The 22,832-nt window shown below is 51.8% G+C and overlaps 1 protein-coding gene across 6 annotated transcripts in view; it reads right to left on the reverse strand.

Annotated features, from left to right (window-relative positions):
* The window catches only part of DLGAP4 (DLG associated protein 4), a 93,329-nt gene that overhangs the window by 54,507 nt on the left and 15,990 nt on the right, over positions 1 to 22,832 (reverse strand). Inside the window, exon 1 of one of the 6 annotated variants that reach the window (XM_060120416.1) lies at positions 15,256 to 16,294. The exons of 4 other annotated variants lie outside the window; for them this stretch is intronic. In XM_060120416.1, coding sequence (XP_059976399.1) covers positions 15,256 to 15,286 — 31 coding nt within the window. In that variant the 5' untranslated portion in view covers positions 15,287 to 16,294. Of the gene's footprint in view, positions 1 to 1,808; positions 1,907 to 15,255; positions 16,295 to 22,832 lie in introns of those variants that run through there. One more of the 6 variants, XM_060120415.1, reaches the window with a different exon arrangement.

A 22,832-nucleotide genomic window follows, 5' to 3' on the forward strand; every position in this document is an offset into this window, starting at 1 on the left:
TAAGAAGGATCCTGAAGCTGTGTCCAGGCTCCACGCAGCCACCACGGGTGCTGGAACCAACACTGCCTCTGTGGGAAAAGCCCTCCTGGGAGATGAGCAGCCTTTTAAAAACTCTGCTGGAACACAGCCACATAAAGCTGAGAGTTGCAGTGTGCATTAACTTGGAGAGTTAACCAAGAGTTCATTATTTACAGATGAAGCCTACTCTCCCTTTCAAATATACCTCCTTAAAATGGACTAATGAATGAGTTACCTGGAGTAGTTACATTCATACAGACAGAAAGTAGAAGGGTGGTTTCCAGGGGGTTGGGGAGGAGGGAATGGGAAGTTGTTTAATAGATACAGAGTTTCATTTTTGCAAGATGAAAAGAGTTCTGGAGATGGAGGGTGGTGATAGTTGTAAAACAATGTGAGTGTACTTAATACCACTGAACTGCACACTTAAAAATAGTATAAGTGGTAATTTTTTTGGGCCATGCCATGCAACGTGTGGGATCTTACTTCCCCAACCAGGGATTGAACCCTGCAGTGGAAAGCGGATCCTTTACTACTGGACAACCGGGGAAGTCCATGTGGTAAATTTTTATGTGCACTTTAACACGGTGTTTAAAAAAATGGGCTAGTGCGGAGTCTACTGAGGAACTCTCTACAAACGAGCCCCAGCTATTAAACTGATTTTTCACCCCAAATCCCGAAGTCACAAAATAAAATATTGAAAGCTACTTTAAGCATGAATTTTTTGATTTCTGGTTTGACTTAAATGTATTTGTGAGCAGGGGCTGATTTATAATCTGCTGCAATCTCTTTCCTGAGATTCAGGGAATAGAAATAAAAGAAAAAGAAAGAATTCAAATAGAAAATCAAAAAGACTGGAGGTCTACAAGGGTAGAAATGGATGTGTTAGAACCTTGGAAAGGAGTTGGATGGGAGATTGTGTGGAGGTTAAAAAAATTAAAACTTAAAAAAGAACTATAAATATATTGTATAACATTATAGAAAACAGTTAAAAAGTGATTTTAATCCCACTGCCCTAACACAATTACTGTTACATCATTCTATACCCAAACTTTTAAACTGTGATCATTTTGGAATGGCAATCTGGCTAAAAAGAAATAGCAACTTCTGCATTGGCGTTCTTAAACAAAAGCAGTTGGTAGAACAGAAAGAGTAGTGAATCAGGGCTTCAAATCTTGATTAAGCTGTGTGACCCTGGACAAGTCACTTTACCTCTCTGTTCCATCATTTCTAAAAACAGCAGTAATAACTGCAACCCGCCTCCCTCAGCAACAGAAGCAACAGGGCTTTGTGAATTGTGAAGTAGTATGTGAAAGGGCATTAGCAATAAGTAGGGAGTGCTGAATAAGCCTTTTCTTGATGACTAATGATCAGTATGAAAACCTGATGATGATGATGATAATAATAATGATGACGATGTAAGTATTCAGAAGCTCTGATGTCAATTTTAAAACAAAAATCACTTGTAATACTTTCGTTATCACACCTCTGGGTGAGCAAAGCTGTTGGCCTCAGACCTACCCAGGCTCGCCAAGTCCAGCCAGGCCCTGCCTGACCTTGCAGACCCTTCCAGACATAACCCGAACCTCTCCCAGTTCCCTAAATACACCAAACACTTTATACCTCAGGGTCTTGCCCCCTGCTGTTCCCAGTCTGCCTTAACTGCCTCCTTCCCATCCCCCACCCCACCTTCCCTGAGATGCCTTCCCCATCTTCTCCGAATAAAGTCCCTCTCGGCAACTACGTTTCCTCCAGGACTCATCCCAATTAGACAGTGTGCTGTGTGTCTGTACCTGCTTGAATGGGGTCTCCAAGCTGGATGAGGTCTCCAGGCTCCATGAGGAAAGAGACCAGGTTTGTCTTGTTCCCTCTCCTTCCCCTGGCTCAGCACCGGGGATGAACGGCTGATTGTTTGGGAAGAAAGTGGAGGCGGGGTGGGGATGAGCTGGCGGATGAGCCCAAGTCCTCTTCCCCTGGGCTGTTCCCACGCACGGCTGCGTGCACCCCCTTTGAGAAGACTGCTGGGGCAGCAGTAGCAGTGGCAGCCCTGCCTTTACAGGTGCTGTGAGACAGGCCCCTCCCCCTACCCCACAGGCAGACACCTCCTCACTGCTCCCATGCTCTGTGCAGGGCCAACGGGCACGTCATGAAGCGTGGGAAGCGTGGGAAGGCAAGAAAGTTCCAGGAGAGCCTTGAACTATTTCTGTATTCACAACACACTCAAGAGCGGACTCTTCACTGCAGTCCCCAGCAGGATACTGCCCAAGGTAGTGATGACCCTGCCGAGATAAACCCTGACTCTGAGTGCCTGGTGGGCTCTGATGGCCCTGGGCAGGCTTCTCTAGCCTGATCTCAGCTCCCCAGGCCCCTGGACAACCAGCCCCTGCCTCCCCTCCCGTCTCCAGGGAAGCCTCCCCTAAAAATCTCCATCCACTTGGAGCCTACCCAGCTTTTGAGGTCCTGAAGGTCACCTCCTCTCTAAAGCCTGCCTTGATTCGCTGCATCTTCCCCATCAGAGCCCCACACTCAACAAAGAGCCAGCGAATGATTAACTCCTCTCCAAATACCAAGTGCACCTGCATCTTGCCAGACATGGGACATGCACAGTCTTTAAATATTTCAAGTCTTCTGTCTCCCCTTGGATATCAAGAAGAGCAGGGGCAAACATTTCTTAAGTGCTTCCTCTGTGCCTGGCACTGTCCTGAGTGCTTTACACACACACATTCTCTCTCTTGTCCTCGCACAGTGACTCAGGTAATATCATCACCTCTATTTTGCAGGTGAAGAAACGGAGGCCCAGAGAGGTTAGGCAACTTGCTAAAGCCTCACAGCTCCAGGTGGCAGCTCAGGATCTGAACCCCGGCAGCATGACTCCAGGGCTATGCTCTTAACTACGGGGCTGCCTGACCATTGGTGTGTGGGCTTTCGTACACAGTCGGGCTTTGTAAGTGCCAGGTTCTGCCCCCCAGGGGAGCCGCGTGGCTAGGTGTGGATCATCAGTGCAGTCACTCAGCCACAACTTCCAGATCACCTACTGTGTGTTCAGCATGTGCCGTCAGGGAGTGGACTTGAACGAACACAGCTCTGCGCCTGGGGACCTTGGGATTATGTAGAGCAGAGGAGAGATAGACGAAAATCCTATTCATTGAAGCAACAAAATTGCTACCATTATCTGCTTTGGCAAGGCTGAGAATTTCCTTAGAAAAAGCACAGAGAAACGGGAACTTGAGACTCCAGCTAGTTAGGCAACGGCTAGTCTTTGAAGTACACAGGCGAACCAAACGTGTGTTATGATTTTGGTCTCACTGGGGGACCAAAGTCTATTCGGCTGAACAGCAGAGCTAGAAGGAGCTAGAGCTCCTGCCAAGAAACAAATGGGGATTGAGGTCCAGAGCTGAGAAGGGGCTTGTCGGAGGCCACCTATCAACTGGAGAAGCACGGCTCCGGTTCCCTTACGCCCTGTGCTCTCCAGGTCCCTGGGACTGCAATCAGGAGAGAAGGCTTTCAGGCCATCTGCGTCCTTAAGAAGAAACCGCCAGGGGGTGAGGTAAGTGCCTACAGTGACAGAAAGTTTAAAAGTTTTCTCAGTGGAGACAGGACGTTAGCTCTTACCTTCAGGGAGAGTGGAACTGTTCTGTGAAAGCTGGATTCGGGAAGCCAGGGTTGATGTCCCAGGCCAACACAGGTCCACCTCCAGCCCAGCCCTGCCCCAGAAGGACAGGAATTTCAAAGGCAGTAGCTCCCCACCTGGGGCCACACCCAGGTGAGGCTGACTTTACCGGGGAACCCGTGGAACTGGCTGTCTCCCACACAGGGGCAGGCCGAGCCAGAAGGCCACCGCCGGTCTGCAGCCTGGCGCCTCTCCCTGCGGGGTCCCACCCGGCCCCGACCCCAGCCAGGCCTCCAGAACAAGGGTGGGAGCCCGTGGGGAAGAGGCCTGCTCCTCTCCTAGTGAGGCCTAGTGAGGTCCCCGGGGCCCACCCCAGCCTGGGCTGGGTCTGAAGCGGCTGCTTCCTGCTTTACCTTTTTCTTTCACTTTGGTTTTTAACCCCAAAGTGAAACTAAAGACTGGGACGATGTGGGAAAGATGGTGAGAGTTAAGGCCGGAACACCTGGCTTCTCATCCCAGTGAGGCTGCTGATTCGCTGGGAAACGTGGGAGGAGGCCCTCAACCCCCTGCCTCGGTCTCTCCATTGATAAAATAGGAGGGAGGAATTCGGCTAGTGCTTTAAAGTGTCATTTTAAATTAGAAAAATGATGGAACGTCCCCTTCCTCATCCCTGCCACCACTGAGGACTAAAAAGGAGCTGCAGAAATGACCAGAGGGGGACCCAAAAGGGCCTTCCTGTTGGCTTGGAGGACGAGGCAAACTCTGGCCGCTGTGTGGAGACCTTCCTGGTCTCTCTGACTACCTCTCCCCAGCCTGTCAACTCAACTCCTTTATCCTGAGCAGCCCCTGGGGCAGAGCAAATTCAGGAAGACCCCAGGGATGAGCTTGACCTGGTCTTAGCACAGCAAGAGGAGCCATCAACCGCTGCCTGAAAACTCTCCGCCTGAGGGCCGACCAGGCCATCTGCTAAGACCCAGGACTAAGACAGCATCCCACCCGGGACTGGTCCAAACTTCACTCTCTGCTGACCCCAGGGTGCCTGGCACAGTCTAGCTAAGACCACTGTAATCTGTTTTATGGTGTTTTCCCACTGGCTGGTTTACCAAATCTCTCCTCTAGGCTGGTGACATGAGAGAGGCAGGGATGAGCCTCCCCACCTCTCAGATGAGGAAAACTGAGGCTCGGAAAGGCACAGGGACGTTGTGGCCAAGCCAGCACTGGGTTCAGGAGCTCAGTAAATATTTGCTGGATGAATGAGCTCAATGGCCCAGCCGTTGCCAAGCAGGTGCGGCACACACCTGAGAAGCACAGGAAGGAGGACACAGTGTATGTGTGTGTGTGTGGGGGGGGCATCCCTCCCTGGAGACCAAGTCACAAACAGGTCCCCAGGTACCTGTAACAGAATCCCCTCCCCCCAGTCCTGGCTCCACTCCTGATGTCCCTCCAGCCCATTTCTTCCCTTCATCCCTCACTCCCTCCCATCTGCACCTTACTCTGGAGAGATCTCATTGGCTGAGGGCTTCTGAGCGAAGACTGGCCAGCCTCCTTCCCCTCTCTCAGCTGGGCTGTATTAGTACTGTCAGTACTTAACCAAGGAAAGGAATTTGAATCCAGGGGTGGGGGCAAGGTGCTTTTAAAAATATATACACCTTGGGCTTCCCTGGTGGAACAGTGGTTAAGAATCCACCTGCCAATGCAGGGCACATGGGTTCCAGCCCTGGTCGGGGAAGATCCCACATGCCACGGAGCAACTAAGCCCGTGTGCCACACCTACTGAGCCTGCGCTCTAGAGCCCGTGAGCCACAACTACTGAGCCCGTGTGCCACAACTACTGAAGCCCGTGTGCCTAGAGCCTGTGCTCTTCAACAAGAGGAGCCACCGCGGTGAGAAGCCCACGCACTGCAATGAAGAGTAGTCCCTGCTCGTCGCAACTAGAGAAAAGCCTTTGTGCAGCAATGAAGACCCAACGCAGACAAAAATGAATAAATTTTTTTAAAAATTAAAAAAAAATCAGTAGCCCTGAAAAAAATATATACACCTCTTTTTTTTTTTTTTTTTTTTTTTTTGTGGTACGCGGGCCTCTCACCGTTGTGGCCTCTCCCGTTGCAGAGCACAGGCTCCAGACGCGCAAGCTCAGCGGCCATGGCTCACAGGCCCAGCCGCTCCGCGGCATGTGGGATCTTCCCAGACCGGGGCACGAACCCATGTCCCCTGCATCAGCAGGCAGACTCTCAACCACTGTGCCACCAGGGAAGCCCTACACCTTATTTTTGATAAAGGAGGCAAGAATATACAATGGAGAAAACACAGCCTCTTCAATAAGTGGTGCTGGGAAAACTGGACAGCTACATGTAAAAGAATGAAATTAGAACAGTCCCTAACACCATACACAAAAATAAACTCAAAATGGATTAAAGACCTAAATGTAAGGCCAGATACTATCAAACTCTTAGAGGAAAACATAGGCAGAACACTCTATGACATAAATCACAGCAAGATCCTTTTGGACCCACCTCCTAGAGAAATGGAAATAAAAACAAAAATAAACAAATGGAACCTAATGAAACTTCAAAGCTTTTGCACAGCAAAGGAAACCACAAACAAGACAAAAAGACAACCTTCAGAATGGGAGAAAATATTTGCAAGTGAAGCAACGGACAAAGGATTAATCTCCAAAATTTACAAGCAGCTCATGCAGCTCAATATCAAAAGAACAAACAACCCAATCCAAAAATGGGCAGAAGACCTAAATAGATATTTCTCCAAAGAAGATATACAGATTGCCAACAAACACATGAAAGGATGCTCAACATCGCTAATCATTAGAGAAATGCAAATCAAAACTACAATGAGGTATCACCTCACACCAGTCAGAATAGCCATCATCAAAAAATCTACAAACAATAAATGCTGGAGAGGGTGTGGAGAAAAGGGAACCCTCTTGCACTGTTGGTGGGAATGTAAATTGATACAGCCACTACGGAGAACAGTATGGGGGTTCCTTAAAAAACTACAAATACAACTACCATATGACCCAGCAATCCCACTACTGGGCATATACTCTGAGAAAACCATAATTCAAAAAGAGTCATGTACCACAATGTTCACTGCAGCTCTATTTACAATAGCCAGGACATGGAAGCAACCTAAGTGTCCATCGACAGATGAATGAATAAAGAAGATGTGGCACATATATACAATGGAATATTACTCAGCCATAAAAAGAAACGAAATTGAGTTATTTGTAGTGAGGTGGATGGATCTAGAGTCTGTCAATACAGAGTGAAGTCAGAAAGAGAAAAACAAATACCGTACGCTAACACATATATATGGAATCTGAAAAAAAAAAAGGTTCTTCAGAACCTAGGGGCAGGACAGGAATAAAGACGCAGACGTAGAGAATGGACTTGAGGACATGGGGAGGGGGAAGGGTAAGCTGGGACGAAGTGAGAGAGTGGCGTGGACACGTATACACTACCAAATGTAAAATGGATGGCTAGTGGGAAGCAGCTGCATAGCACAGGGAGATCAGCTCGGTGCTTTGTGACCACCTAGAGGGGTGGGGTAGGGAGGGAGATGCGAGAAGGAAGAGATATGGGGATATATGTATATGCATAGCTGATTCACTTTGTTATAAAGCAGAAACTAACACACCATTGTAAAGCAATTATACTCCAATAAAGATGTTAAAATATATACATACAGATTTTCAGAATGCAAAAGAAGGTAACAAACTTTTAGGTGCACAGATTCTTCAAAAGAGCAATTTCACTTGCAGGAAGGAATGGCTCCTACAGTGATGCTTGCCCACATGTATACAGCCAGGTGGGAAGGGTGCTGGCTACAGCGCTGCTCGTAGCAGCAAGGCTGGGAACGACCTAAATGTCCCTGAGCAGAGGACTGGACAAACAACGGGTGGTCCATCTGTCAGTGGACTGCCACACAGCCATGTGTGTGCCCACAGGGAATACCGACAACAGAGACATCCTTGTATGAAGAAGACAAGGTACAGAACAACAGGCAGTGGGTAATAAAAAGGGATGTACTGACACAGCTGCCCGTGTATGCAGAGTATCTCCGGAAGGAAACATCAAGACTGTTCACAGTCATTATCTAGGAGCCTAGGTGGGAGAGAGACTAATTTTTCACTGGACCCCTTTTTTCTCCTACAAAGTTTGAAATGTTTAACCACATACATGTATTGCTTTCTCAATAAAAGCATAATTTCTGCACATAAAAAAATAACTCCAGCAAAATGTACCCAAAGAAGCTTCCCTCTAGGTCTCAGGCATCAGACTCCCTGGAGGCAAGGCCCAGACACCTGGATTTTGAAGTCTCCTCAAGGGCTGCTGGTCTAGTCTTGCAGAACAGGTGGTCAGCCTCTGACAGTAGATGGAGGCAGCCTGGACAGCACAGGCCTCTGGGCAGGGCAGAAAGTAGCAGGGAAGACTCAGAAAAACTTGGCCTTACGGCATAGGAAGGATTTCAAGAGGGCTTTGAATGCTCAGTAGGTACAGCTGAGCGGGGAGGGTTCCTACAGGAAGGACTGGGGAAATTAAGTCAGGCTGGTAAGACAGGGGAAGGGAAAGAATAATGTCTCTCTCAGTATGGGATCCCGTCCCCTCCAATACTTGGTTCCCACTCATGGGAAGTGAGGGGGCTGGGAGAGTCCTTTCCAGACTGATATCCTAAGATATGCCTTTATTTCATCTCATTTAATATTAAAGGAAGCAAGGAGGGTCCCCAGCTTAGCACATGGCCACAGGGCTCCACACCTGTGCAGACTGTAATCAAATATCTGGAGGCTGCAGAAAGTTCAGGCCCGGATCTTAGGTACATCAGCCCTTGCGCGACTTCCTCCCCCCTGGGGAGGAGCAGATGGCCTTCTGTAGAGATGCCCTTCCTCACCTTCTCGTTAATCATTAAGTCATTACCGAAGACCTCTTCTGTCACTTTTGAAGTTCAGTTTGCAGACACTTGCTGCCTTGGCTTGCTTTACCGTGATGCTCCAGGCTGAAGGCTCACAGGCTACAACCGTCTAGATCTAAGCCTCAGGCCCAAACTCCAGGGGTCTGCAGTGGAAAGAGCCCAAGATGGGGGTCAGGAGCGCTAGGGTGGATCCTGGCTAGACCTTGATGATTCTGTGGACTCTGGGAGGTCAGAAGCTAAGTCTCTAAGACGGCTCTGCTTGCCACTGTATCCCCAGGGCCAGCTCATCGCCTGGCACACAGCAGGCACTTAATAAATATTTGCTGAATAAGTGAACAACAGCTCAGCCAGTGAATCCCAGAGTGACCCTGGGCGAGTCACTTTCTGGAAAATGATGATGACAAGAATAGCAATCCTCTTCGGGTTGTATAAGAACCTACTGAGATAAAGTAGATGTAAGTGCTTTGAAATTAAAAAACAGGCTTCACAAATATTAAGGATCCAGAAACAATGTGCTAAAAACGAAATGAAAAGAATGAATACGTATGAGAATGATCACATTTACAAGAAAGCACCTGGCAAACGGTAAAGCATTAATCAAGTGAATAGCTACAATTGAAAGGGAGAGCACAGCCCAGTCTAGTTCACTGTTCCAATGGCCGAACATTTCTCAGGCTGTGTCTGTTCCAAAGGAGCACAAAAATCCCTCATCAAAACCCTTGTCCTGATTTTGGTATGAATTTGCCAAAGCAGACTGGCAGAAGGATCCTGGGGGTGTTTATTGGAGACAAGGGAGGAGTGGGGTGAGCGGAACACAGAGGCTGTGCCTGTCATGTGGCCTCACGACCCCAGGACAAGGCCCTGCTCAGGGCGGCACACCGAGGAGGACTGGCCCCAGTTTCCTAGCTGCACACCGCCGCCAACCATTGCTGCCTCCCCCGCTAGCCGCTCTTAAGCACCAGTCCCCTCCCCCTTCCCCTTCCCTCTGCCCAGTGGCTATCCCTGGCTGCAGCCTGGGAAATAGGCTTCATCACCTGGCTCTCCTGTGCTGAGAGCACCTCAGACAAGTCCCTCCCTGCCTCTGTGGCTGGGCCAGGGCCCACCCTCTCCGGTGGGGGCTGGCTGAGAATCCCAGTGGGCCCAGTCATGGACATGCCCACTGTTGCACTAGACACACACGAGGCCCAGCTCTGGAGGCTGCTCACAGCCTGGCGAGTAAAACTGCTGATGTGAAGGCCCCTCAATTCCCTGACTCTCCCACCTTGAAGAAATTCTGAGCTGGCACCCAGCCCCAATCTTCCAGGTCTTTAGAAAGTAGGGGGTTCTGGCCTTTAGGGGATGTATTAGGTGCCCCCAATCCAAGGGGCAAGAAGGCTCAGATTCCTGGGATCCTAACAGTAGGAGGTTCCTTTCCAAGAAGCAGAGCTGAACTGTGGGAAGAGCCAGCATTTGCAGACAGTCAGCTTTGGGTCTGAGCCACATGTTCCTTATCTGTAAAATGGGGACGGTTAAGTCCACCTGCCTCGGGCTTGCTGTAAGGATTTCATGAGAGCATCCATGGAGGCCCTGGCACAGAGCCTGGCATAGAGCAGGTGTGCGAGCAGTGTGCTCAGACTGTTACTTCCTGCTCCAAGTAGCAACACCCAACGTCTTTCCCGCTGGCCCATCAGGCCCCCCAGTCAGGCCCTCCTCAGGGAACACAACATCCTCTGCTACCCCAACTGGCCCTTCCCACTCGCACGGGCCCCACCCGAACCCTGCCCTCTCCCTTCTCCGAGTTGCCTACAAAGCTCCTCCCTGTTGTCACTTTCATTCATTCCAATTCACCCAGCCTGACTCATCTTGAAAAAATCCTCCAGCTGTGCCATCCCGGCTCTAAAACCTTCCATGGCTCTCCAAAGCCTCTGCTCTTCAGCTCACGTTCTATGCTGCCTACAATCTCCTGGCTCCTCCCCGAGCCCTGATGCATCAGCAAAACTAGTCTACTCACTGTTTCCATAACATGCACTTACCCTGTCTAGCCCCCACACCTGTGCCTCTGCAGAAACCATTCCCAGGAACATCAGCCTCAATGTCGGCCTCTGTGAATCCAGCCCCCCTCAAAAGGGCTCTTGTTTCCTCTGGCTCATGCTCACTTCTTCCTTCTCAGACGATGCTTTCCTTCAGCAGATGCTTAATTACAGACTGTCACACAGTCTCTCATAATTGTAGGCCTTGTCTCCCTTGTCAGATCCTAAGTTCCCAGGGGCAGAGGCCCTGTCTGTCTGATCTCTCCCATCCTCTCGGAGCCTGGCCCAGGGCTGGGAGGGCAGGCCCCCGGACAGAAAGTGTTTTCCAAGCCCAGTTCAGCTCCAAGCTGAGCCAAGTCCAGCTCCAACCACTTGGGACCACTTTTCTTGCTTTTATCCTATTCACTGGCCAAACCAGACCTCCATGCACCAGCTCTCCCCGGGGTGACCCAGGCCAGGGACAGAGAAATGAGGGAGACCTGGGTGGGGAGACAGCGCTATGGCTCTCACCTGGCCCTGACATGGTCTTCTTCTGGGATCCGAGGCACATCCCTGTCCCTTTTCCTCCCTTAGCACGCTTCTTACAGTGAGACAAGAAACAATAACCTTTTAGCTCTAGAATATGGATTTTATTTGTCTTTAAGGTAGCCCTGGTTCCCAGGAGTGGGTGGGTGAGGAATCAGCTGATTCCAACACAGGCTGAGGGAGGCGAGGCAGCCACAGCCAGGACGGGGAAACCTGGGAACCCGAGAGGCACTCACACCGCACACCTCGATAGCCTCATTAAATTCCTGTTGACGACTGGATTGCATTCCTGCCCAGATGTTCAATTCCACAGCCCTCACCCTGGCCAGGTCTGACAGTGTCTGCTGCTGGGACTGCGCAGGGGAAGGGTAATCTGCTTCTGGAAACAACCAATCCTGCCTAAAACAAAGACCATGATGAGGGGCCAGTCTCCTCACCTGTAAAATGGGGATAATATTGGGACCTGTATCATAGGATTGTTGCAATAATGCAGTGGGATAATGCCAGAAAGTGCTTAGCACAGTCCCCGACACCCAGTGAACGGCAGTGTAGCAGACAGGTTCCCATTTCTTGAGGGGCCTTTACGACACGAGTCTGCATCCTCAGAGCAATCTGTGAGGAAGGCATTTCCATCCCAGTCTGACAGGGAAGAAAACGAAGGTGCAGAAAGTCGATCAATCCAAGGTCACACAGCAGGGACAAGCCAAACTGTGACACCAACCCAAGAAACTCTCAGTTCAGCTTTACCCAGAGTGCGGCCCACAGGCTTTCAGCATCAGACTCCTCCAGAGGGCTGGTTTAAAAAGCTGATTCCTGCCCCCAGACCTGCCAAATGAGAATCTTTGGGGATAGAGCTCAGGAACCTGAACTTTGTAAAGATGAGGAGCCTAATTTTTATATATGAGGAAACTGAGGCACAGAGAGGTAAAGTGATCTCCAAGGTCACACTTTCAGCAAGTGTGGACCTGGGACCGAATTCACAGTCTGACTCCAGAGGCAGCAATCAGAGACTTCCTGGAAGAGGTGGCATTTGACAATGTGGGCCTCAAAGGGAAGAGACGGCACCACGGGGGAGAGTACAGCACAGATAAAGGCTTGGAGCAGGAGAGGCCAGGCAACAACAGCTCAGTGTGGCTTGTGCTTCCAGATCCCTGAGGTGAAGAAATACATATGGAGACCACTGCCGCCTTCCCCTGAGAGCCCAGAGGGAGACATTCCTGAGCCATCCGAGCTTCTGGGAGGAAAGCCTGTTGTGTGCAGGGTCTACAACCAGCAGGTCTACGGCAGTGGCCCTCTGGGTGTGTCTGGCTGCTGCTCAGGATGAGAAAGCCAGGGAAGGTGGTGACTCAGTCCCCACCCAACCTCAAGCTAGTCCCATTTAAATTTGAGATGAGCTCAGAGGCTGGGGAAATGCCAAACAAACCCTCCTTGCAGAACAGACGCCGGATCCAGAGAAGGCAGCCCAAGCGGTAGGCTACCGGGCAGCAGCAATAAATGTGGAGCAACGCTGTGGGTTGCAGGGGGAGCCAAGTCAAGAGGCCTGGGTGCAAGCCCTCCCTGGGCCCCTATTCTTCATTCACCCGTGAAACAGGGAGAACTCCACAGGCTTCTGACTTCCTCCCAGGGCTGTTGTGAGGAACAATGGAAAGGAAAGAGCCTGGCAGATTATGAAAGGAAAGAGCCTGGCAGATTACACAATGTCCCACACAGCAAGCGAGAGGTTAGAGGATCACTGCTGTTACATATTAGAACAGCCAGGAGGTGCTTTTCTTGCTACCTGAACCCCAGCCACAGCGGGTAGAGGGAGAGGCTGGGCCTCTGCCTTGTTCCCACAAAGCAAAAAGGGATCCAGATATTATCTGGAGGTGAAAGTTCACATTTATTAAACGCCTACTGTGTACCAGTTATTTTTTAATGTAGAATCTCACTTAATCCTCACCACAACCCTGCAGTGTAATTATGATTATCTTGCGTCCAGACGAGGAAACTGAAGCTCAAAGAAAGTAAGTAGCCCAAGATTACACAGGCAGCGAGTGATGCAGACCAACTAAGACCAGGTGTCTGCGGCCCGAAAACCCGAACTCTTTCTCTGGAAGTTTGTACAAGAGGCAGAACATGTCTAGTATAGGGGCCCAGCTCAAGCACTGCCTCCTTCTGGAAGCCTTTTTGATCCCTTTGCCCGGACAAGGTATGTCTCCGATGAAACCCCACAGCACATTATCAGCACACATCTGGCAGCACTCAACACATTCTGCCTCTTGTTTTGTGATCAAGCACACTTTTAACAGGTGAAATGAGATGTAGGTGCAAATAGGTGGCATTTCAGTTACCTTAAAATCCTCAAATGTCAGGGCCGGAAGCACCTAAGAGAGCACAACAACCAGCTTCCTCATTTTTTTGAAGGAAAAATACAGACAGAGGAAGACACTTGTCTGAAGTCACACAGCATCTTAGCATCAGAGCCGAGAATAGAACCTTGGCATTCTGCCTCACAGAATTTCTTTAGGGATTCCATGATTTCAGAATCAGCCTTAGGACAAGGATTATCATTCCCACTTTACGGATAAGGAAGCTGAAGCCCAGGCGAAAGCAGCCTCCCTGAGAGGTAAGATGTGGTGACCACAACCCTGATTCCCTCCACTTTCAGGCCAGAGACCAAGCCCTTTCTCCTCCCTGCTGCAAGTAGTCTGTGTAGCGTGTCAAGCTCAGGGCCCACAGTAAAAGGTCAACGGATGTTGGAAATTGTCATTATACACCAGTGGGCAGGTGACACCAGCCAGAGAGCAACCTCCTCAGAGGCAGTGCTACGGCAGAGGACACAGGAGTCCTGGCTGAAATCCTCTGTGGGTCCCTGGTCTCTCTGGACCCTGTCTGTAAGACGAGGGGGCTACAATAGCTGATCTTATCTCCTGCTCCAAAGTTCTGGGACATCTGAGGCTCCTTGACAGCAGACCCCAGCTGTCTGTGGAGCATCTCTCAGCTGGAGCCTTTGTTCCCCCACTCTACAGGAAGCTGGAAAAGCAGGTGGGGCTCACAACTACAAACTGACAGACTTTATTCCCAAGTGCCACTGGCCAAGCAGGGCCCACCCTTAAACAACAATGGGATGGAACATGGAAAATCCAACTGTCTCCCGCACAGACATCCAGCTGGGCACACCCACCTATCTTTACAAACTGGCAAAGAGCAACCAGGAATGGGGGCATAAAAAGGGGCAGCCTGCCCCCTGCCCTATTGGAAGGGCAGGTGCATTTCTGAACAACCAGGTGGCAATGGAGTGGGGGGGAGGGTAAAGAACTCCGGGCTGGGGAGTCCCAGGCCTGGATCCCTGTCCCAACTCTGCCATGAACTAGCCTGTGTGCCCCGGGCAAGCTGCTTTCCCTCTGTGAGGCTCGGTTTAAGGACAGGCTGACAGTTCCCGAAGTGTCTTTACAGATACTTCATTTGATTGTCACGACAACCTTGTGAGGCTGCCATAATTATTCCCTTTTTACAGATGGAGAAACTGAGACTTGGAAAGGTTGAAGGTCTCATTCAAGGTCACACAGCTTGAGGCTGGCCGCAGAGGTCTTAGACCACCAAACCCAATCCTCAAGGGTGGTCAGGTTAAAAACAACCCCTCTCTCCCCTCACCCTGATTGACAGTCTCAGCAAGACCAAGGCAGCACAGACCCTGGTTCACCTGCCCAGTCTGGTGGCTGGCAAAGTTCTGGCCACAAACCTTACAGCCCAGCTGCCTAGGAGGCCGCACCCCCACCCCCCTGCAAAATTTGATTACTCAAGTTGGCAAGAACGCAGTCCCCACCCCCAATTGGGTCTAAATAAACGCCCAAGTGATATCACATCCTGCTGGCTCCAAAATAGCCCAGGCCTGCCCACAAGCAATCACAAAATGCCAGGCCATGCAGGGCCAAGCGGGCAGGGATGCCCAGCCCGTGGCACCGTCCACACACACAAGCAACTAAAGCAGAAGCCTCAGAGCAGGAAGGCTCCCCACTCCCACCTCTGCCAGACAGCCTGGCCCCTCCCTCCTTGCCCGCTTTGTGGGGAGGCCCCAGAGCCTCCTGCCCCAGCGCCAGCCCTCGCCCCAGCGCCAACCCCATGGAGCCTCGGCCGCGGCCAGCCTGCGGGCGGACTCCAGCCAGACCCGGACACCCCACCACTCACATTGCTTCAAGAGCTCCAGACACAAAGCCATGAGGGCCGGATGGGGGTCAGAGACCCAGAGACCGGCAAAGACAGAAAAGGGGAGAGGGGGAGACACAGGAGCAGAGAGAAGGGGAGACAGGGGACCGGGGCAGAGAAAGCAAGGGGGAGCGGCAAGAGCCCTGGCAAAGGAGTCGCCTTAAAAGGGGGTCTGCAGCGCAAGAGACATCGAGTGGTGACACCAGCAAGACAGATGCGGGGGCAGAGTGAGGCAGGGAGAGCAAAGCAGGGGCCCCCGACCCAGAGGAATGAGGAGCGCGGAGGCCCGAGAGAGAACAAGGAGAGACAGCGACAGGGGACAAACCAAGGGAAGGCAGGGAGGGGCGCTGAAGTCTGGGAGCTGGGGAGCTTTGGGGGTCCCAAGGAGAGACCCCAAGGGATCTAGGAGGTATCAGCGTATACGGGGGACACCAAAAGAGGGAAAACCCTGAAGAAATGAGGGCTAAGAGGAGGCAAGACCCCCGGGATTTGGGGGGACAGATGGAAGGGAGGACCCTCAAGGGATGTGCGGGAAGCTCAGAGGAGAGCCTTGGGGGAGTGTGGAAGGTGTTCTGAAAAAAAGGTCCCCAAAGATGAGGGGCGCTCAGAGGGGGGGAGGCTCTGAGGGATGAGATGAGCGCCTTGAGGGGGACCCGAGATCGGGGAGCGAGGGAGGGGCTGGGAGGCAGCGCGAGGGCAGAGACAAAGAGACAGCGAGCCAGGGAGAGACAAAGCGGGCGGAGCGGGGCTACGGGCCCGAGGGCTGGTGGCCGGACAGAAGGACGGAAGCGCGAGCGGGCGGGGGAACGGACGGACGGACGGAAGGACAGAAGGGGAGGAGGGCGGGGGCAGGGCAGGGCCGGGCGGGGGCGGCGCCCGTCTCCTCGCGGGGCCGCGGCTGCTCCGGGCGGCGCTGGGCGGGCCCCAGGCGTCCGAGCTGAGGAGGCGGCGGCGACGACGTGAACCGGACAGACCGACGAAGTGACGGACGGGCTGGCGGCAGCTGCGGCCAGCGGCGGGCACTCACCCTCCTCCCTCACGCGGCCCGGCCCGAGGCTCCGGTTTTGTAAGCCCGAGGGGCGGGGCCTCTGGGTTAAAGCCCCACGCCGGCCCCGCCCCGCCCCGCCCCTCACGTCACGCGCGCGCTCGTCGCTCGGGACTCCCGGGACGAGCGGGGGCGCGCGCAGCCCTCTCGGCACGTGGCCGTAGCGCGCGCGCGGAGGGGCGGGTGCGCAAGCGCGCGGGGCGCTCAGTCCAGCCTACGCCCCGGCCGCCCGACCCCGGGAGGGAGCGCGCGCCCACGTCAGCACGCGCATGCCTAGGCACGGGGGACTCCGCCCCTCTAGCCGCCCCCACCAAACCGGTTCCAGCTGGAACCAGACGCATGCTCCCTGACGAGAGAGGGACCTGGAGAATCTACACCAGTTTACCGTGGCGTCGCCTCGCTGTTTCCGGGAGAAACTGAGGCTCAGAACAAGCAGGCTGAGGTGGTCTTCTCATCTCTGTGTGGTCAAATTAGCCCCCCAGGTACTATCGACTGTACGTCCTAAGTGTTTCTGGTTGTCCTCTCTACTCCATCCTCGCTTTGCTGTGCTCACCTGAGGCCCTCCGGGTTGGGTTAGAATCCCTGCTCAGCCTCCGGAGGGCTGTGTTACCTTGGACAAGATACTCATTCAACCTCCTAAGCCTTCGTTTCCTCCGTAGTAAAAACCATCACATCCAGGATGCCTTGGAGAGCCAAGTGCAATAGGAGCTGCCTAAATTCATAAGTCACTCCCTTCACGGCTCATGGCCTTCCCAGTTCCCCACTTCTCCCCTGCGAGTCCCCTTACTCACAGTCCTGGTCCTTGGGGTCTCATCCCTCATCTGCGCCTACCTGCAGATCCAGCTTCTGCTCCCCCACCTGCCTTGCTGGGTGACCTAGGCAAGTCCCTTCCCTTCTCTGTGCAGCTCTTTTCCAAATGTAAAGTGGAGAAAAGAATCTTACTCAAGGGACTTCCCTGGTGGCGCAGTGGTTAACGATCTGCCTGCCAGTGCAGGGAACAAGGGTTCAATCCCTGGTTGGGGAAGATCCCACATGCCGCGGAGCAACTAAGCCCATGTGCAACAACTACTGAGCCCGCGTGCCCCATCTACTGAAGCCCATGCTTCTAGAGCCCGTGCTCCACAACAAGAGAAGCCGCCACAATGAGAAGCCCGCACACCGCAAAGAAGAGTAGCCCCCGCTCGCCACAACTAGTTTCTCTAGCCCACGCGCAGCAACGAAGACCCAACGCAACCAAAAATGTAAATTACAAAATTAATTTTTTTAAAAAAGCGTCTTACTCAAGAAGATGATACAGTCTTTCCAATACCACTGTCTTGCATAAAGGTATAATAGTAACAAAAGCAACTGAGGGCTATTGAGCCTTTTTTTGATGCCAGGCACTGTACTAAGCACTTTGAAAATATTAGCTTACTTTGCCCTTCTCACAGTCACTATGCTACACCTATACCATTCACTTAGTCTTTATCTTTAGATTGATTACTTAGGAAAATTCAGGAAGCCCCAAAGCACATGCCTGACTCTGTCTTGCTCCATCCCAACCACACCAGCCCTGCTCCTCCTCCAATGCACGAGGCACCCTCCTGCCTCAGGGCCTTTGTACCACTCTTCTCCCTGCCTGGAGTACCTCCCCAGCACTACTCCTTCCCTCACTTCCTTCAAGTGCTTGCTCAAACATCTGTCTCAATGAGTTCTATCGTGGTACCCTGTTTATGCTGCAGCACCCTTCTCCTGCTGCTGGCACTCCCAGTACTCCTTGCCCTACACTACTTGCCAATAAACCATATACTTATTTGAGTTATTTATGCTTATTGTTTTGTCTGCCTCCCCCCATATGCCCCCCCCCAAAAGTATGTAGTCTCTATGAAGGCAGACGTTTCCCTTTTGTTCACTGATGTGTCCCTGGTGCCTAGAGCAGAGCCTGGCCCACTGAGGTGATCAGTAAGCATCTACTCAATGAAAGGGCTGCCTCACTGCAAGGCTCTTGCCCTTAACCATGGCCTCAGGGCCTCCGAGATTCAACTTAAGCACCTTAGTCTCTCCTCCTTTGGCCTGACCTCTCTACCCCTGAGGGAGTAAGGAATTATTCTTGTTCAAGAATCTCAAAGCTGGGGTTCCCAGCCTGCCCACCAGTTCTTAAGCCCAATCACTATTTCCCCCAGAAGGCTCAGTGGGTCTGCCTAAAAATGGGACTTAGGAGAGCAACTCAGTTAACCAGGAACTTCCTGGTCCACGGCTGGGTGGGGCTGTGGGAGGAAGCCCACCTTCTGCCCAGTGCCCTCTGTGGAGAGGTGCCTATTTCAGGAGGTGGGAATTCTGGCTCCTCATCACTCACTCTAGGAAGGCCTCCTGGACCCTCCCATTACTCTCTGACTCTATGGCCCCTGCCCAGGCCTCACTGTGCCTTGCCTGGACCACTGCACAGCTTCCAATCCATCCTGCCCACGTGGCCAGATAATTCTCCCTGAAACTCCTGTGACCACACTGCATCTCTTTACCAGGACCTTGGATGGCCCCCCCAACACAGGATAATGGGGAACTCAAGCCAGGCAGACCGAGGTGGGAAACAGCTCCTTGACCTTCTAACTGGGTGACCCTGACTTGACACTCACCTCCTCTAGGCTACAGTTTCTTTGTAAAATATCTGTAAGCGCGTGTGTGTGTGTGTGTGTGTGTGTGTGTGTGTGTTTGTTTAACTGGGCTAAATAAGGAACGTCAGATAAGTGCAACATTCCTGGACAAAGCAGCCATCACTAATCGATGGTGGCACATTTCTCTGCTTAACCCAATCTCAGTCCTGAGCTCCAGGGATCAGAGATGACATGTGAGTTGAAGTCTATTTGCATCTCTGGACATGATGGTCTTTCAGGTTCCTCTCAGCCCTGATATTCTGGGGATTGGACTGTCCAACCTGAAAGGAACCTGTAGTGTAATAACCGGAGATTGTGGAGGGTTAGGCCTGGGAAAGGGCTTGGGGGACAAGGCTGCCTGGAAGGTTGGCTGCTTACTGGAATTTTGTCAGCCTCCCTTCCTGTGTCTATGGAGGAGAGAGTAAATCAGAGAAGAAACTGGGAGAGTTCTGGGGGAGGGGAGAGGGGACAAAGAAGGGAGGACAGAGCATTCTGTGACTCAGATAGGAGGTGTTTGGGGGTCCCCAAACCCAAGCCTCACAACATAGATGGAGAATTTGAGGCGCAGGGAGGGGTCAGGACCCACCCAGAGTGACACAGCACAGCTGAATCTAGAACTCAGGGCCCCTGAGCAAGGAGCAAGGGTGTTTCCCAGTCCAGAAACCTATCCCAAGCACTGCCAGAGAGTGACTCCAGGTGTGTGCACATGTGCGCGTGTGCACACGTGTACCCATGTGCAGCTGCGGGGGATGCAGTTGGTGCGGGGCAGGGGTAGGTGGCAGGTACCACCCAGCAGCCACCGCTCCTAGGTGCTGTCACAGCCTCCCTTGTGAGTCAGAGTGAGTGGGAGAGACACAGAAAGGGAGGCTGGGGAGGGAGAAGGGCCAGAAATTGAGAAGAAAGAAAGGGAGAGAGGCTGGGGGGCGGGGGGAGAAACGGGGCTGAGGGTGACAGGCAGACAGAAGGCTAAGATGATGGAGGGGAGGGGAAGCTGGAAGAAAGGGATGGAGGAAGGGAGGGAGAAGAGGAGAATGAGCGCTAATGGGGGATGGGCAGCGTCGGAGAAGGGAGGAGTGGGACGAGCGCGTTCTCTGTTCTTTCTTTTCTTTCTCAGAAGTGGAGAGAGAGGGGGCAGGATGGGGCAGACTGAGGGGGTAATGGCACCCCCGTGGGCCCTCCCAGGTAGGTCCTTTGGCTGGGGAGGGGCATGTGTATGTAGCGAAGCTTCTGTTTCCCCCGCCATCCCGGCTGGGGCCGACCCTGCCTGCCAGTCACCTGCCAGAGCTATTTCTGGAATGTAGAATCTGGGTCAGAGAAGGGGAGGGACAGAGGGGGTGCTGACAGCTGGGAAGCTGGCCAGCCCCCAGCAAGCGGGTGGGGGGGTGGGCAAGCTCCATGCCCTGCCCAGGGCCACTCCGGAGGGGCCCTCCCCTCCCAGGCTCTCACCATCTCAGTAAGTGGCCTCCACATCCACCCACCTGCTGGCATATGGCCTGAGAGCATATGTGCCCGTGTGAGGGTGACAAAGAGCTTTCATGCCCCTCAGCGACTGGGGGCTCAGAACAGCCCTAGGTGGGGGACAGGCCCCAGACTGCTCACTTCTTGGAGACATATGCTGAGGACAGGGGGCAGCCTTCTGAGCAGGGGCGACCCCTGCAGGGAGACAGTGTCTGAGGGAGGGTGTACCTGTGGGTGGTGGGGTGTGTCTGTGAGGAGGGAGGTGGTTACGGGCCAGAATGCCATAGATGGTGGTGCAAGCTTTACACTGATGAAGGGTGCCACGTATAAGGGGGGTGCTGTTCACAACACAGACATAATCGAATTGTATATTTATTATGACACATCTGCAGCAGATGGCAGTAAAGGACATTATTCGAATAAAAATTGTGCATCATAATAATTTTCCAATAGATGACAGTTAAGTGTCTTTCCTAACCCAGCACTAAGGTACTGTAGGGACCAACTGCAGCTCTGGGCACAGGTCTGAAAAATCTGGTGGCTTTGGTTTTCCCTGCAAGGCAGGTGAGTTTACCTGCTGAGCATGAGGGGATCAGGGGTTGGAGGAGAGAGGAGCACGTATGTAGTGGTCACTATGGAGACCTGGAAGGAGGGCTGAGTGGGGAAACATGGGGTAGGGGGAATTGTTTTGGTGGCTCCAGTCTGTTAGGGGCATGATTTCCTCACAGGTGTGGAGGTGGCATGAGCCTTGAAGGAGACACACACATATATGAGAGCATGTGCAACTGTATGTAGAGATTAGGTGTATGTTTGTGCATGTGAGAATATCAGTGTGCATGTGTTTTTATATGTTTTCAGAGAGAGAGGTCTAAGGGTACAGAATATATGTCCATAAGTAGGTATATATGTGCACACATGTCTGGGTAGGTGTCAGATGTTGCTACCAGTACTTTCTTGAGTATCCTGGTTTGGGCTTAAGCCCCCAAACTGAGAATAATTGGAGCCCCACATCCCTACATTTAAAGCCAGAAATGCTGGATTATTCATTATTGAATATTTGGCCTCAATTCTCAACCCTTCCCCGTGTTCATGCCCTTTGCAATGTAACTGCAGTTTCTCCCACAAAAGGTTGAGTGTATTTCCCTGGACCTTGGCTTTGGGCTCATGTGACTTGCTTTGACCAACCAGATGTTCACAGGTGTGACACAGAGACTTGAAATGAGCTTGTACCATGGGATTTGCCCTCTTATACTTCTGCCACCACCATGAGAAGTGCATGCCTTGGCTAGGGCACTGATTCCAGGAGTGTGCTTTGGTTCCAGGAGGAGAATATAGGACATGCAGAGCAGAACCAGCCAACCAAAAAACTCATGAATGAGAACAAATGCGCATTATTGTGTGCCTCTGAAATTAGATGTGCTTGTTTGTTACACGGCATTATTGTGATAATAGTTGATAGATACAGAAATTGGTACCAAGAGTGGCGTGTATAAGCAACAAAAACAAAAATATGTAGCATTGGCTCTGGGACCAAGTGCTGAGCAGTGAGCAAACTGTTAGAGGAGGCTTGAAAAAAGGTTACCCATACTCTGCAGAGACAAAATGCTTGGTAAAACTGTCAATCTACAGTAACTTGAAGAGAACCAATGGATTTGGGCAAGAGAGTTTCCAGGTGAAATGTTGAAAGCAAGAGCTGGCTCCTTTGGGCTGAATTTGATAAGGACTTAGAAGAAAGAGGAATTCATAAAAGAAACAGGGAGTGTCACAGGGAGTGTTTAGAGGGAATACAGAGAGCCCAGAACTCGCTGAGTTGGACAAGAGATCAGTCAACTCCAGCTTCTCCAGCCAGTAAATCAGTTTCAAATTAATATACAGCCTGGGGACAAAGATCAGACCAAGGTCATGGCCTTAAGATACAGCGTGTGGGTCAGATCAACTCGAGGATGTGGTTACAGCATCTTTTATTAATACTCTAAAATAATAAGGTACCATTCAGTAGATGCTCTCAGCTGCTCAAAAGAGCTTCTAGAAAGCTTAAGAGCATGGCCCCACAGAAGCCTGATGCACCCAAAGTCATCATAATTGAGTTGAGAGAGACTGACGTGACTCAAAAATAATTGTGGGTGTGCTTTTTGGTACATGGGGTTAAGTGGAATCAAATACATAGAAAACCCATAAAGTGTTTGAGGGAGGTATGTGGCCAAAACTATGATCAGCTTAGGCTCAAGGGACTGAGACCACTCAAGATGTAAAAAGACCACTGGGTCCCTAACTTTCTTCAGGCAGGAAGCAGACAAAGAAGGCTCTTTGGCTGCCCAAAGGCCTATTCTCCAATGCTTTCTTTAGACGTGGCCAACAAGGCTAATGGAAAAGGAAGGGCTTTCAGAGAGCAGAGCCAAGAGCTACGGAAAACCATGGCTTAGGGA

Source organism: Mesoplodon densirostris, chromosome 16 (assembly GCF_025265405.1).
Source record: "Mesoplodon densirostris isolate mMesDen1 chromosome 16, mMesDen1 primary haplotype, whole genome shotgun sequence".
In the NCBI taxonomy this organism is placed as follows: domain Eukaryota; kingdom Metazoa; phylum Chordata; class Mammalia; order Artiodactyla; family Ziphiidae; genus Mesoplodon; species Mesoplodon densirostris.